The sequence below is a fragment of the Cyrtonyx montezumae genome, unplaced genomic scaffold (genome assembly GCF_038088225.1).
Source record: "Cyrtonyx montezumae isolate F1298 unplaced genomic scaffold, pur_monq_1.0 scaffold_8, whole genome shotgun sequence".
Taxonomy (NCBI): Eukaryota; Metazoa; Chordata; class Aves; order Galliformes; family Odontophoridae; genus Cyrtonyx; species Cyrtonyx montezumae.
The window spans coordinates 80,215,104-80,232,183 of NW_027072089.1; the positions used below are offsets into that span (position 1 = coordinate 80,215,104).

At 45.1% G+C, this 17,080-nt stretch overlaps 1 protein-coding gene across 2 annotated transcripts in view; it reads left to right on the forward strand.

The window, feature by feature from the left end:
- RREB1 (ras responsive element binding protein 1) overlaps positions 1–17,042 on the forward strand; it is a 116,862-nt gene extending 99,820 nt beyond the window's left edge. The window contains exons 10-11 of one of the 2 annotated variants that reach the window (XM_065753411.1): positions 10,767–10,972; positions 13,897–14,040. In XM_065753411.1, the coding sequence (XP_065609483.1) occupies positions 10,767–10,972; positions 13,897–13,944 (254 nt within the window). In that variant the 3' untranslated portion in view covers positions 13,945–14,040. Of the gene's footprint in view, positions 1–10,766; positions 11,514–13,896 lie in introns of both variants that reach the window. The other variant, XM_065753410.1, reaches the window with a different exon arrangement.
- The last annotated feature ends 38 nt before the right edge of the window (positions 17,043–17,080 follow it).

Below are 17,080 nucleotides of genomic sequence, written 5' to 3' on the forward strand. Positions count from 1 at the left end.
CCCCATGGCAATAGTGTGCTTCAGCTGCTACAACAATGGCAGGAGATGCATTGATTAAGCAATGGCCTTTTGATATACTGTGATTGCTCAGATGACCTTCAATTTCTAAAGAGACTGCCTTCAAATGACTGGCTTCCATGAGGTGTCCAGCCTCGAGTAGTCTCACTGGGCTGCTAACTGAGTTTTGCAGTCAGTTCTGAGCCAATTTACAGCTGCAGATGTATTTTAATCCAAGTCAGGATCGTTCATATGGAGATAAAGAAAGAAATAAAATTGTGTTTAAACGGCAACTGCTGAGATGACCCTCCAGTGAGTAAGCATATTTTATCAGAAGAGCAGGTGCCACTGAGGGACAGTATGGGAAGCAAGGAATACTGCTCATTTGAGTTATCTTCATTGTGCCTTTAAAAGGTGAGTTTTGTGTAAAGCAGTCCAGTTTCTGTTTGGGAATAGGAGTGTAACTTGGGGTGGGGGAGCTGGAGTTTGTGAAGTAAGCAGGATTTTTGTTTGAGTTCTGAGACCTCCGAATAGGATGTTTGTATGGACGGAAGATCTTATCTATTGTAGATTCTGGTCTGTATTACAAATATTTGGTTGATACGAAAGCTTTAAAATCTGAAGATATGAGAAAATTGTGACCTGAGATGCAGGTTTAGTTTCAAGCAATTAATCCCCAGCTAATCCTGTCATTGCATGCTTGAAAAGAAATGTGAAAAGAATTAGGCTATCGTGAAGCAGAAAGATTTCTGCTGAACTTTGAAGTTCTGTTTTGTATTTGCATTGTGAAAGGAGCCAAATAAAAGTGCAGAAAGTGGTATTTGTAGCCATAAATTTCTGGCTGATTTAACAGGCATCTACAAAGAAAAAGTGAGTAACTTGAAAGCCTACAAAAAACAGTGCCTTGATGCTTCTAAAATGTTGTGTTGACACAGTGAAGAGAAAGGAATAACTGAAGTGTAATGTCTGCAAGATGTGGGGAGTCCCTCATTCAGGTTGAGGTGTTAATTAGAACTGAACCAACCTGTGGCAGATTAAAGTGAGGGAAGTACCCACAGTGTCGTATCAAAGAGAGGCTGTGATTGGTCTGGGGGTGGTGGATATGAGGAGGAAGGTGTGGCAGGAGCTGGTCTTCTTTTACTTGTAACCATCCTTGCTATCTCCTTCTCCATCACAGAGACGTCTTGTAGGACCACTTTCCACATTCCACTGCATGAGCCTGGCTTTTCTTCCTGCTCTTCCTGAACTCAGTCTCTTCCCTTCTCTTAGTCATTTAGATGAATTACAGAGATGAAAAACTTCCACCTGCAGGAAATTAATTGGACTTTCTATAGGACTTTATACGACTGAAGTCTATGAGATCAAGTGCCCAGTGGCTTTGATGGAAGTTTTGTCAAATTCAGATACAGACATCTCAAGGTAACTTCTTGTTGAGGAGCTTGCAGTGAGGATGTTGAGGATGTTTGACTGGGGAAATTAGGGGTTTTTTTTCCACTGAAACAGATTTGGTTGTGACAGGCTGGTATTAGAGATAACTGACAAGGTGACTTGAGAATGAAAGGTAGAGAGAGAGCAGTAAAGGAGGAAAAGCAAACCAGAAAACAAAAAAAAACTAAACCAAACCAAAACAAAAACAAAAAAAAAAAAAAAAGCCAACAGCAAGCCATACCAAATTTAATAGAATTTGCACAGATTCTGCCATTTGCTCCCTGGGGAGAAATTGGTTTATCCCCAAGCCCAAGGAGAAGGATGCTGGATCTCACAACAGCACAAGCACTTTTCAGATAGAACAGCGAGACCAGGTTGTGCCGGTTGGGCTGAGCACTGCAGAAAAGCAAAGCATAAAGATGAAAGGAACAGAATCATAGAATATCCAGAGTTGGAAGTGACCCGTTAGGATCATCAAATCCAATTCCTGATGCCCTGCTGTGTTAGAGCAGTGGTCCATGCAGGCGAACGTTCTGTCTCCAGTGGCATCACTAGGATCTGCTGTTTAGGGTGAGCTCATGGGCCTGGCCACTTCCTGCAGTCTGTCCCTCTTACACTGCCAGCATCCACAACTGCTGCACTAGGGCTGCGTGTTATAGGGCATGTCGCTGCCTGCTCCCTTTAGAACTTGATTCTGGACCAGCTGTCTCTCAGGCTCTTCAGTTGCTTTCTGAACCTTCTGATGCTGTCTGCCTCCAGTTTCACGTGGTGTCAAGCTCCAGAAGTTCACTACCTGCTGTGTAAAGAAATATTTTTTAAATCCATTTTAAGCCGATCCCCTGCTAGTTTCAGAGAGCCTCCCTTCATTCCAACATTGCAGGATTTGGTGAATTGCAGTTCTGTGTTTGCTCTCTCTGCTGCAGATCTCAATCATAATCACCCCCTTCTCTCTTCCAAAATGAGGATCCTGGCCTTTCTGGTGTCATCCCATTGTTTGGATCATGTTCACTTTGTATCTTCTGCAGCCCAGCTATGTCCCTGTGCTGAGGCCAGAACTGCACGCACAACCTGTAATGAGGGCACACCAGGCCTGCACACAGCAGCAAAGGGATGCCCTTTGTTTTGCTCTCAACACCCTTGCTTGCAGTATACAAGTATATGCAATATACAATATATGCAGGTGTTTCACGGCTTCATACTGGCTGCTGATGCAGGGTAAGGCAGTGGTCCTGGAGAGCTGCAAGCAGTGGTTCCTCGTTTCTGCATGCCAGTGCCACTTTCAGCATCATGAAGGCATGCTTTAGATGTTTTTTTCCTGAGCTTTTTTTACCTTAAAATTTGTCTGCGCTGATGTTCACCTGTCATCTTGTCCACTCAATTCTGTGAATTTTTCTGTGAAGGAAATGGGATTGTCAGAGCACAGGAGGCTTTACTGTAGGCAGGTGAGTGGCATTTAGCAAGAAGGGGTGAACTGGCATCAAACTATGGGTGAGTGCAGTAGCTTAGTGTTTGGCTATGCTGACCATAGATGCAGGAAGGAAGCTCAACAGGTTGGTACATGTCCCTTGCCTGAGAAGCTCTTGAACAAAAGAGATGTATCTCCAGGAGAAACAGGGCAGCTCTGTGTCGCGGGGAGAGCTGTTGAAACAGCAAATCTAAAAGCAGCAAGACATTTGTTTGGAAATGTCTGCTGTCTTCAGAGCCTCTCATCCTTTCTTTCCCTTGTAATCGGCACGTTGTGTTGCAGTGATTCAGATGCAGTCACACAAGTCTCAGTACTAGTCTGGCAGTAAAATCTGTCATGCTAGAGACATGTTGCGACGTGATTTGCTCTTGCTTGCCATGAAGGACGAAGATGTCTCGTTGCCACGTTAACAGCCCGTAACCCTGCCGGGCTGTAGCACATTACCCAGGGTGTCATGTGAGCTGGTTCAGCCTATGCAGGCAACAGATGGTTGCAGCATGAGAGGGGAAGACTCATGTTATAACATGATCCCCTAGTAGAACAAAAGTGTGCAGAAAGGGCTCTGAAAGTGCTCACCTCTGTGATCTTTCCAGCAGAGTGAAGTAAAAATGCTCTAATGGGATCTGCTGGAAACTGTAGTCGGAGGGATGCTAAGGCAGCTGAGCTGATTGATGAGGTGACGAGGAAAGGGTTTCTAAAGCCACTCAGACAAGTGTGAGCATGACACGTAGGATGTGCAGGACACTTACGGAAGGTAAATGTTGCTCTTAGCACTTGTGCAGCCAGTGCTGGGCTGGTCAGAGTGGTTTGACCTGCCCCTGGCAGACAGAGCCTTGGGCCACGGTTGGATAACACAAAGCACGTCTCAGCCATACTGGCTCAACCTGTTCCCAGCTGTTCATCCCCATGTCTGTAACTGACCTAGCTGTCCAAAAAGATGAAAAGGGCAGGGGGAGGAACCGGCAGTCCTGAGATCAGTTCTCAGATCCAGTTCCTGAAAGAGTGTGTTGATGCAGCAGAGTGATGGAGCTGGCAGCGTCTCCTGGGAGAACTGGATGGATGCTGCTGAAATTGGCCTTGCCATCAAATGCTTTTTGTCTTCAGACAGCAGCTTTAAAAAGCAAGGGAGGCGTCCAGCTCCTATGCTGGTAGCATTACCGTGAGCACTTCATAGCATGGCTTAGTGTTCTTAACAAGCTTCACCAGCTGGTGTTTAATCTCAGGCCAGAATCATTCAGCATCTTCGGACATGTGGTCTCACTCCATTGCGCAAGAAAAATGGATTTTGTAATCACTGGAAGTAAATTATAATTTGAAACTGTGGCTTGGTTGAAAAGGGGGGGCATTTCTCATTTTGTACTGGCTTTAAAAGGTGGGCAAGTGGCATGGTTGGGGCTCACAGGAGAAGCCTTTCAGTGGCTGTATCTGCAAGGGGGTCACAGTCCAGATTGCTGCACAGTGTGCTGAAAGGGAGACGTTTGTGTGGTGTTTGGTCAGCTCTAAATGGAGCAGAGAGGAAAGCTTTAAGATGAGGTGTAAGACAGGAAGCGCAATTCAATAGAGTGTCACTGGGAACAGGTTTATAGAGGGTTTCTTTTGGTCTTGTTTGAAAACAAAACAAAAAACAGGATGGTGGTTTTGAATAGGAGTCGAAGATGAGGAATCTGTGCGAGTTTGTGCGTATCCTTGCTTCGCAGAGCAGAAGGGAGCAGCATGACAGCAGGGCCTGAAACATCTCATGCAGGAGGGGCAGCTTGTGGGGCTCAGAGCGGGGCAGGCTGCTGCAGCTGCCCGTTGGAGCAACTCAATGAATCGTCCCCTTTCATCACATTAAGCCAGCCCTGCCCTCACTTCCGTAGGGCTTTCCGAAGGCTCCTTTCTTGCAACCAAGTGCAGTTGATGGAGGAGAGATGTTTGGATGGGCATGGGGTGAGAGATCATCTGTTACACAATGCATAAAGATACTTTCCTAAGAAAAGGTCCCATTCTTAGAGAGGCCTGCTCCTGATGTGAGGGATTCAAAAACAACTACTCTGTGCTAACTAGGCAAATATTTACAAAGTTAGTATGCTCAACAGTTAATTTTCTGATTAGCGTTTAAGCAGAATTCATCTTTGCTCTAGAAATCTGCCACTCCGTGATCCCTCCAGAAATCATGTGAGCCCTGGTTATGGTGGAGGACTTGTTTTTCCAAGCTGTCGTCGCTGTCCGTACCTCTGAACTACATTTGTCGTTATTTCCTAGAGGACAAAGGGCTTGAAACTGCAGTTTCAGTGTCAGGCAAAGTTTAACAGCCACTCTGGAGCTGTAGCTTACGGCAGGGCAAGAATTGCTTGGCAGAGGAGTGAGTGGCAAACGGAGGAGACACTGAAGTTGGTCTGAATGGCAGAGCAGTTGTGTGGAAGATACTGAGGAGGTGACATGTAACTCACTGAATGTGTTGCCAGCTCGGCATAAAAACTCCTTTCTGATGGACAGGAGAATTCACTGTGAACCAAAAGTCTCTGGGCCTTTTTCCTCCAGTTCAGTGCAGATTTCCACTTGCTAAGTGCTGTCAGAACTAGTCCTGAGTGCCTTTGTTTGTGGTGGTGACTTGAACTGTTCACGTGAAGGTCCTGGAGGGGACTGTAGGTTGTGTCAAAGGCAAACAGCCTGGTGCTACTCTCCAGGGTTTTAGTTCTTTTCCGGACACGGATCCTTTCCTTTTTCCCCAGATGTACACACATTCCCTACACTTTAAAAAAAAAGTCATCTGTCTTTTGATGTTTTCATTTCAAGAGTCATGCGGCTGACAGCTGAAGCTCCCTCAACTGTGGGCTACTTAAGTATTTAACCTTGGGTGCGATGTAATGTGATGTAGTGAAGGTGGCAGAATGGGCGCTTACAATGAAAACGGACAAAGGTAGCCCCCGTGTCTTTGCAAGTTGACTCCACTGGTTGAAAAGATACTCTCCAAGGTGCGGGCCTAAGTGGGAGCAGCGTTGTGTGAGCAGTACCAAACTTACTGGGCTGCTTCCACCTAGTGGTGGCTGCGTCTGTTGCGAATCGAGAAAAAAAATCTGAGGTTATTTCAGTTAACGTAGGGAAATTAGTAAATCGGTAGTGCCAATTGCTTGTCCAACATTTATTTCCAGCGCTCTGTCTGCTCTGCTTTTGAGCTTAATTTGTGTGATGGGTTTTCTGACACTTCTATGGGGATGTCAGGAATGTTTGGCAATAAACACTTGCTTTAAAGTCGCAAAATTGTTTCCACAACAACACCCTGTTTTATCTAATAACACCTTAGCATCTCAAGCTCTCTACTCTATTCCGCTGTAGTTCCAGAGGAAAGACATACACGGGAAAGCAGAATCAAACCAGCGGCCTCCCCGCCTTGATCTGTATCTGCTCTTTTATCTGAAACTTTCCATGTTCAGTGCCTCTCTGGACAATTGTGTTTGTATGTACAGGAAAGCAGTTTACTTCTCATTCTCTTTCTTGCCATCTATAAAAGATGAAGTGGACTGTTCTGACTGGGCTGACTAAAACGTTCAGCTTGAATTGTAAACAGACTTCATCAAAACACTTTTCTTGCAACTGAAGGAAAAAAATGATCTTGGCTACAAGTATATAGTGGTTTCTTTCATGCAGGAGGGAAAGTTTTTGCATTCTCAGATGGAGACCTTGAGGTTTTGCTTATGAATATATCTCCTGAGAAGTTTGTTTCTTTCCCAGACATTGAAGAGGTAGCAGCTGAGCTGCAACTTCTCCTTGCCTTCCTCTTCAGGGCCTCACCTCCCTGCTGACATCCTCCCTCCCTTACATCTGCCACAGTCTTCAGCTTTGTGTCATAGCTGACTCCATCAAACCTTGAAACCTTTGTGTCCTTACCTCAGAGGGGCAGCTCAAACTGTGCTCCTCTGGGACAAGGCCACGTGCTCGGCTCCCACCTGTCTCCTAAAACTGAGGTTTAGCAGTACCTAAACTGAAGTGCAGACGCTGAGAAGGTGGCAGTGGGCAGGGGCCTTGGCAAGGGCAGCTCTGCTCTTGTCTTCTCCAGTTGTAACTATCTGTGGGATAACAAGCAGACTGGAGAGCATTTTCAGCATTAGTAAGAGACAGAAACGGCAGGCCTTTCCCTTGTACCCTGCCTCAAATGGACGTGGCTGCACAGCATGATGTATCAATGAAATCATGGATCCACCAATTCTGGAAACAAGAGTGACCCATTTGAGAGGAGCTCAGGCCCTTTGGAGGAGCGTGTGCCCAGATCTGAAGGCTTGGTTAGAATCCTTCCCCCTGTATCATACAGCGTTCAGTGTAGGCAGCAAGGTTTTCTGCAAGGATGCCTGTAAACAAGTTAAAAGCAGCAGTGTTGGCCTTGCAGGAGGAGCCCCACGCCAGGCACCACTGAGGCCATCCTCATGCCAGTCCTCTCCCACACACCTGCCTGCGCTGCTCTTCCAGTTTGTCTGCAGCAGAGCGGGCTGGTTCTTACCCACTCCCAGAGCCAGGTTTTGTGCAAAGCAGGTTGCTTTTTCACCAGCTGTGAAACCAACCGCGCAGCTTGGGGGTAACCACAGAGTAGCTCGGCTAGTCAGGAGCTGACATTTTGTGATATGCATGTAGTTTCATAAGGAGCCTGTGAAGCTCTTCCCTGACAAGAAAGGCAGCAGGTCTCGTTGGTGCAGGTGGAAAGGAAGAGCGTGCACACAAACCCATACACACCTTAGGATATTCCTGGTCAAGTCCATAACTGAATTTTGGAAGCATTCATTCTGTAGCGGTGAGCCAGTTTTGGAAGAGAAAGTGTATATATCCATGCTGTCATTGTCTCAGGTCTTTTTCCTTTCTGAATGCTGATGGTTAAGCTTTATATTCTTCATGTCATCCTCATCCCTTAGACTGTGCTGGCAAGGCAATATCACCTGCTCTACAGAGCCAGTCTCTCTTCCACATGAAAATGTGATTGTGGGACAGCTTCACAAGAAGGGAAGTACAAGTGGGAAGGGCACAGAAGGGAGATAAAAGGGAGACGGAGTTTGAATACAATTAATTGAACTATTTCCTCCTGAAGGAAAAAAATAATATGTCGTGCAAATGCTTAAAGCACTGCAAGGAAAAGTTAGGGGGAAAAAAGGGAAAAGTGGAAAATGATGCACAATATGCAGCACGTTGAACTTAAAAGTTGACAAGGCTTTTGTGTTTGGGGGTTTTAAAACAAAACATTCTGGTTTTGGCCTTCTTTGGTTCTTACTTCCCTCCTGGAATGCTTCTGGTTCATATTCCTCTTCTGGACATTTCTTCTGATAGTCTCTGTCTGAAGAACCGTGTCTGCTGCCTTGTGTTTGGGCAGCAAGTTACAGTGTGGCTCTTAGTGTGACGGAAGAGAAGCTCCTTCCATCCTGGTCTTTTCATGCTCATACTTCTCTCCATCCTAATACTTTCCTGTGCTATTCCTCAGTAAAGCCCTCCTTCTCGTTCTGCCTTACACACAGTTCCTCACAGGGGTGTTTCCTTAACGTCACACGTGGAACTCATCTTGCTGAGGATGAGCATCAGCGTTGGGATGCAGCAGCCATTCAGGTGCTTTCCGTGGACGTTGTTTGAAAATCTCTTGAGCTTCGTCCCACTTTGCCAGTTTTGTCTTTTCATCCGTTGTTCACAAATACTTGCTGTTGACAGCAGCAGCCAAAGGCTACTGGATGAGGAAAATCCTCTGTAGTTTCCCTTCCTTTTTGTCTTTGGAGCAGTGATTGTGGGGTCACTTCGTTCCCGTGCACCCCAAATCCGCATTTCACCCCAAATTTGCACTGGGGTGAAAAAGACCCTGCTTGCTATGTGGTGTGTGAATGTTAGCACCACTAAAGTTGGAGCAAGAGTGGGTGGCCACGGCCAAGGACAGGAACCCTTTCAGCAGCAGCGTGGAGTCACGTCTCTTGTCATTAATCCTTCCTTTCATCCAAACTCTTGGGCTAAGCTGAAGCATTTCCAGTGAGACACAGATGTGCTGTTTCAGTCCCCGGAATGCCATGTGTGGAAGAAGGCAGCAGGCCAGGAGCCCACAGGAGTGCTTCCTCTGTTTTGTTTTGTTTTGTTTTGTTTTGTTTTGTTTTTTAAAACATTTCCCCTGTACAGACATGGCCTGGATTTGGGTTCTGTTTTCACTTCCTTGCCTGCAACATCAGCCACAAGACCCTGCTGCCTGCTCGTAACCAAGAATGCTTTGTGTGCCCCCTGCTTCTCATCCACGCCCGTCTTGCGTTTCTCCAGGTTGTAAAGCAGTGCTGCTCCTTAGTTACTACACTTTGAGATTTCAGCTGGGTTTTTAGAAATGGCCTCCTGATGTTTGTAATAACTTTGTTTAAATTTTATACCTTCGTTTATCCAAGCAAGAAGCAATGAGTCAAAACGCAGAATTCAAATGCAAATGTGTAGGGCACTTGCAGGTGACCTTTTTTTTTCCCAGATGCCCACATTCTCAATCTCTCCAACATTATACACCCATTAGGGCACAGTCGTAGGGCATAGTTGCATGTTTTAATGGGTAGATAAGCATTTTAATGGGTAGATGAGTGATTAACTTTGTTGAAAGCCTTTGTGTAAACCAGTCTATATAAACTGATTGGTTTTGATTAAAATGCAAGATTTTTTTGTTGTTGTTTTTTGACTCTTTTCCTCCACTCTGCCCCACCCAGAGTTCCCCACAAAAGGAAATGTGTCAAGGATTATGCTTTATTAAGTGATAGTTCACAGTCTGGAAATGCTGCTTAGCTTTGACATTTGTTTAATGGCCATTGATTATCAGTTGCAATTGGACTGGATGATCTCGGAGGACTTTTCCAGCCTTGGTGATTCTGTGGTGATACTTTGAGGTTGATGCAAGTTACATTGCAAGGCTACATTTGAACTTCAGTTTGCCTGTCAACTACCTTCATACTCTCTGTGATTACTTCTTGCTTTCAAAAATTCCAAAATTACAGAAGAAAGAGGTAGGGGAGGACTTCACACAAGGAAAGTTTTGACTTCCCTTGTTAAGTTCATGTCTGGAACAGTTGCTGGAAGGTGGCACATGGGATGCAGTTACATGCCATGCAGCGTCCTCAGCATGAGCATCCACGTTCAGTCCTGCTTATTTCCACTTTAGTTACAGTGTTTGGAGCTTGGAGGAGATAACAGGTCTGCCCCTTTGTTTGCCTTACTTATTTTATGTTGTTTGTAATGGGACAGACTGGTAGGGGAACAGAGAATGTCATTGAGGTGGACATCTTAATGTTCTGTTTTCAGGTGAAATCCAGGTGATTTCAAAGACCCATGTGTGGACAGACTTCAGCAAGTTTTGCTTAAATGATACATACCCAGTTTGTTAACTGCCCTCTGCACTGTCACCTGTGGTAGCCTTTGACATGTAATTGTACCAGTTGAGGCCTTACATTCCCTTTGGAAAACGTTTCCCACTGCTTACAATTTACCAGTTAGAGTAACATGAGGATGTGTATTACTTGGGTCTATATCCATATTCTGTACACATGTATACAGATAACATCCATGTGTGTGGTGCAGTAGCAGTAGTGACCTGAACTTCTCTTCAGTGTTGCAGCATTTGTATTCTCTGGTAAAAGCAATTGCATCTCACCTCAAGAAGTTGCTAAGGATGTGAGTTTATTTTGGAAAGTAAAGCATTTTGTAACAGATTTTTAACCATCTTTCTGATTGGCTCTGTGGTGTTTTGATCTCTTTTCAGCTGTAAGTTACTGGCCTGGGTGACAGATAGGAGGAGTCAGATGTTGGGACACTTGATCAGCAGCACTGCTTATGGGTCTGTGAAGCCTCGCCGCTGGTACTTGTGAGCTAGTGGAGAGTGTCCCACTGAAAGCTTCTCTCTGTTTGCTTGCAGACAGCCAGTGTGATGTGGAGACACCTGCTACAGGGGGTGAAGTCTTGGACCTGACATCCTGCGAGAAGGAACAGCCAGAGGAAGTCACCGAGCTACCAGGGAGCGAGTGCAGCCCCAAGGAGGAACAAAAGGCTGACTCCCCTCCAGCAGAAGAGGATGCCGAAGAGAAAGCAGATGAATATGAAGAGGGCCCTGAGGAAGATTCTGTAAGTAACAAAAGTCTTGACCTCAATTTTGCCAGCAAATTAATGGACTTCAAGCTGGCAGAGAGTGACCAGAGCGCAGGCAGCAGTTCTCAGACTGAAAGGAAACATGCCTGTGATGTTTGTGGCAAAACCTTCAAGTTTGCTGGCACTCTTAGCCGTCACAAAAAGGCCCACATTCGTGAGGACAGAAAGGATGAAAGGAGCAGTGAGGATGAAAGCAAAAGTATCCAGGATGATGCAGGAGCTCCCTCGATGCAGGACTCCGGTCTTGAGCAGGAAGAGTCTCCGATGGACTTGAAGGTAGTGGAGTCTCCTCTGGACTGTGAGGCAACAGGAAAGGAGAATGAAGAGAGCGAAAGCATCTCTGAGGGGGAAGGCACAGAGAGAAAGTCCACTGAGAAGAGCAGTGATGACAAAATACCAAAGACTGATGAGGCTAAGAGTACTGCAAAAGCAGATAAAAGAAAGAAAGTCTGTACTGTGTGCAACAAGCGTTTCTGGTCTCTGCAAGATTTGACGCGACATATGCGGTCTCATACAGGTAAGAGGAGATTTCAGTGCAGAGCAGATTGTGAGCACATCTGCCACCTCAATGATGTATGTGCTCTGCAGGTGCACAATGACTGCTAGTGCATGAAATTGGAGACACTGCTTTTAGTCCTGCAGGTAGCTGCAAAGCGTCATCTCTTCCCCAGTCTGCCATACTGCGCACAGAGCCTATTGTAGGAGCAGAAATAGTCCCACCACCACCTTATCTTCAGATCCCAAACAGTTTTCCCCCGTGTTCGCTTACAGTGTTTGGAGGTTAGGACAGATGTGCAGATCTCCACACATTCCAGCTTCTCACTCCCTTCCCATCGTGTGTGTGGCTATACCTCTCCCCAGTATTTTGATGAGCAGTGGAAAAACACTGCAGTTTGTAATACCATTTCTGAGTGAAAGTTTAGAGAGAGCATATGGTTTTCTCTGATTATCTGGTCCCGGTATTGGTTTTATGCTGGTGATGTGCGTGACCTTCTGCTTGAGTGAAAAGCACAGCTGCAGTTTGCATTCTGCTCTTCCTTGGGCAGAGAATGTGGAATACAGGTAGTAAAATCTTTGATTACTAATTAAAGCACTAGGGATTGCTTTATGCAGTACATTTCAGCAGTGTATTGCAAAGGAGATGATGTCATGAGCCAGCTCAAGAATGAATTACTCGTGCATCCTCGTTAACGATGTGTTTTACCTCTCAGTGGGCTGTTCTGATGTGGGAAAACGAAGCAGTTGGACATTTCGTGTTTTTTGAAATGCTTTTTGCTGAAGACAGTCTCTTTGTCACCAACTTTGGTTACAAAATATTTGTGTGGTAATTGAAAAGGATGCTTAATAAACTCCACCAAAGACCAGTGCCTTAACCAAACTTTTAACCTTTGCAGTTGACTTCTCAAGTGCAAAGATGAACAGTTTTCATCCAGCATTGAGGACTCAAAGCTTGAGTGAAACAAGGGATGGTTCCCGCTCTTGTGGCTATTTTTCATACTAATTCAGATTATGATATCTAAAATGCTGACCGTTAGACCTAAATGATATACTGTTGTGTGCCTGTGATTCCTATACTGTGTGTCCTAAGATACACAGACCATATCGATACGTCAGGTTTTTTTGCTGTTGGTTTCTCCTTCTTATTTGACACTGCATCAGCAGCATCCCAAGGCACATGCTCTCTATAGCTCCTCAAAAGGAGGTTATAGCGAGGTAGGGGTTGGCCTCTTCTCTCAGGTAATAGTGATAGGATGAGTGGTAATGGCCTTACGCTGCACCAGGGGAGGTTCAGGTTGGATACCGAGAAAAAATTTATTCTCATAAAGAATGGTGAGGCACTGGAACGGGCTGCCCATAGGTGTGGTGAAGTCACAGTCCCTGGAGGTATTCAGGAAACGTGTGGATGTGGCACTGATGGACGTGGTTAGTGGGCATGGTGGGGATGGGTTGGTGGCCAGACTAGATGGTCTTAGTGGGCTTTTCCAACCTTTGTTATTTTATGATTCTGTGTTTTTCATTTGGTCAGTAAGCACCGACCACTGCTAACAGACACCTCCAGTGTCCCTGTGAATGCCTAAGAAATCTGGCTTTTTTATCTGTTCTTTCCATTTTGAAACAGCAGTGCTGTCCTTCTGCTTCACAAAAAAAAGTAGTAGTTGTTCTGTAAAGAGCAGTTCACGACAGCTTCTCTTTGATTTATGTAAATAAATACGTGTAAATCTGCCAGTATCTAGGAGAAGGAGATGTTTTCTTAGGTTCAGTTTGGTTCCATTTTTAAGCCCTACTAACCACAGGTCTCTGGGCAGTGCCCTCTATCTCAAATCTGCTCTCTCTCTCCATATAGTGGGGCCTGTAACTTGGAGCCCCCGTGGTGGGCTGCTGTAGATGGGATGCTGACAAGCACGTGGGGCTCATAGTCTTCCCTCCTTCATGCAGGGCCAAAAGTGAATATAAGAGTGCTGCTACCTTGTGCTTTTAAACTGTGTGACGATGGAGATGATATGAGGAGGTGGGATGAAGAACCCACCTAGTAGGGTCGCTGCCTCCAGCCAAGTGGAGGAAAGGGAAAATCAGATTTATCGTACTGCGTAGGTTTGATAACCTGGCACATCAGAACCACAAGGAATATAAGGCTGTACTGGACACCAGTGCACGGTGTAATTCAATCTCATCAAATTATGAAGGGGCAGAACCCATCTGTATTTCTGGAGTGACAGGGGCCTTTATGCCTGCTTGCATACCATGATAGTACGGAGGCAAAAAGCCTGCATAGAAGGAACACCGAAGTTCGATGAAGGGTACTGAGCTTCCAGTGTGGAGCATCTTAAGCTGCTGCTTGAAACAAGAGGGAGGTGTGTCTGTGACCTGGCAGCTGACCTCGTGTTTTCATTCTCTTCCAGGAGAGAGACCGTACAAGTGTCAAACCTGTGAACGGACCTTCACTCTGAAGCACAGCCTGGTTCGTCACCAGCGCATACACCAGAAAGTCAAAAATACTCGAAACCACGGGAAGGAGAGCGACAAGGAGGAGACCCAGTCGAGGTGTGGGGAAGACAGCGAAAATGAGTCTAGCCACAGTGGCACCAACCCCATCTCAGAAAACGAGTGCGACTCCACAGGGGCTGTTGGCAGCCACTCATCCAGCACCAGAAGCCGAAAGGAGTCCCTGGCCAGCACGGCCAAGGACGTGCCCTGTGAAGAGGAGAGGCCGAGCGGGCAAGGAGCCGGTGCCAGCCTCGTGGAGCCTGCCAAGAGCGCACAGAAGCAGCCCACAGTAGACCAGGAGCCTCGGGGTAGCTCCGAGCTTGAGAGACCGTCGGGTTTCATTCAAGACTTGCTGGAGATGCACAGCAAAAAGTCTCCCATGAATCACATTCTTGCCTCTGCAGACAGCACGCCTCAGCTCTTGGGGGTAGAGTGACTTGCGAGGAGGTTGGGTCTGTCCCAGCACACAAACTGAAGCCAGCAGAGCAAGGTTTCCGGGGTCTCGTTTCAGAAGAGTGACCTACAGCTGTGGGGAGAGTATGGCAGACTGGATGCAGTGCCATATGCCTTTCAGTATAATAATGCAAGAGACTACAGTGTATACTGATTTGAGTGCCTTACTACTTTATTAGATCTTTTGGTATCGTAGATTTTTTTTTTTTTTCAAAAATGATTTTTTTTTAATATTTTAATGAATTATTTGGAGAGGACCTTTTTCATTTAAGCATTAATGTTACCTTTTGTATTGGTGTGTGTGAGCTTGGTCTTGTATATCTGATAGTCTCTGTGTTTGTTCTCTGAGCTGGAAACGGGGCAGTGGGGTGGGAGGCCCTTGGATACCGCAGCCAATAACTGGAAGCAATTTATGTGAATTTCATTCGGGACAGCGAGAGGAAACGCAGACGAGATGTCGAGTTCTTGTTTTCTCAGTAGATGTTCTCGCGTTTGCCACACGGTGGAGCACTAAGCCTGTTCCAAGCATTAACAGCGTGGCAGCCGAAGGTGTTCAAAGTGGTTGGAGCCAAAAGCAGGAAGCACGAAGAATTTCAACCTCATACTTGTTTCCACTTTTCAGCGTTTAGAAATGGTGTTCTTAGATACTAGGGTTTTTCTTCTGGCCGTCGTGGACTGAGTGCGTATACAGAGAAGAGTTACATAGCAACGTAACCTATGGAAATTTATGCACCCGCTGTTATATATGTTTGATTTGCTTCAGTATATTATTATTATTATTTTATAATTATTTTATAAATTCATCAGTTTGCTCGTCTCTGCAGTCAGCAGAAACCAATGGGCAATATTTGCCCACGCAGACATGTAACGCAGCTTGGATCCCCTCTTTACGTGTTTTGACTTCAAGCTTTCACCGACTCCTCCTCCTATGTTGCAGCTCTTCTACTGTACTTTAATCGAAACCCTTCCTCTGACCGAGAGTCAGTCGGAGGCCAGCAGGTTGTCATCACAGCCGTGGTCCCTTCGGAGCAAAGTGACTCAGTCTTCCAGTCGAAAGCGAGCAAGAGAGAAATGCGAGCCTTACCGTCATCTTGCCACTGTCATGTTCTGGAGCAAGGAAATACTACTGGTGATGAAACTACGGATATAAGACACGTTCAAAAGAAATAAATTAAAAATTAAAAAAATAATAATAAAATAAAATTAAAAAAAAAAAGAAAGAAAGAAAGAAAGTAATTCTTCCTGAGATTTTGGGGTTGATGCTTGAAGACTTGAGGTGTGTGTCTAAATTTCATATCAGTAACTTAACCCCTTTGATGCTGGGAGCTGGAATTTCTCCGGACGGCTCCCGTTGCCGGCAACAGGCGCCGCTCCAGCCGCCACTATTGAAGGGGTTAAGAGAAATGTCTCCTACTGTAGCTGCGCGCTTTCGGGAGCGGGCAGCGTTTTTGTTGTCGTTGTTCTTGTTGTTGTTGTTTGTTAATTGTCCTTCAGTCATGACCTCTGGGACAGACAGAGCCATAATAGCGATGCCGGAGCCTCACTGTGCTACGCCACCACTCAGCCCCAACCCGCACTGTGATCTCCCCGCCCTGCAGATCCGCTTTTCCCGCTTTCATCAGACATGGAGGACGTGGGCCTCGCACCCATGCTATATTATATAATATATATCTATATATAGCTATATCTATATTAAAAATTCTCCGAAAGTTTCTGGAGACCGAAATGTAACTGTCTGGAATTCAAAGGAAGAGAAACTTTCTCGAGTAATATTCTCGCAAATAGAATAAGAAAATAAATGGTTTGAGGTATATGTGATTTCTATTTTTTGTTGGTTGGTTGTTTTTAAAATAGGGATGTTTGAACCCATTCAGAAACGAAGCTAACGCCAAGGAGTCAGTCAGAACCAATGATTCACTAAGAGCTCTACCCAGGTGCATTCTACTTAATTAAAACCAGTTCACGCATCCCTTAAATTGTTATTGCTATTATAATTATAATAATAATTATTATTATTATTTGGGGTATTTTTTGTTGTTTTTTTGGTTCTTGTCGTTTGTTATTTTGGTTTTTTTTTTTTTGTTTATTCGTTTCATTTGGGGTTTTTGTTGTTGTTGTTGTTGCTGTTGTTTTGTTGGGGGTTTTGTTTGTTTTTTGTTTTACTTTTTGCAACTCTCCACACTAAACTGCGCAATACTGTGGGGGAGAAGCCATTACTAAACTATATGCTGCAGAACGATGTAGCACGTAATGAATTCCCAGCAGCCTGCCGGGACATCTGCTAGCAATAATCACTATTGAGTTAAAGCTTTATTTAGCCTTTATCTGTATCCTAGTAGAGTTTAAGGTCTTGCCACATCTTATTGACATTTTTATTAGTTGAGTTTGACTGAGAACTGTTGCCGTTGTTGGGTTTATTTTTTGTTTCCCCTCCTCCCCCCAATATTAAACTGTGAAATTTATAATGTGTTTAAACTATGGGTGAATCTTAGGCTTTAGTTTTGCATGTTCAGCTAATTTGTCTCTATACGATTTTTGTTTGGATCTTTTTATTTTATTATTTTTTTTTCCTCTCTCAGGGCTTTTACGAAACAAACAAACAAACAAAAAGGATCTTCTGAAATTCTTTTGCCTGAGTTGCAATGG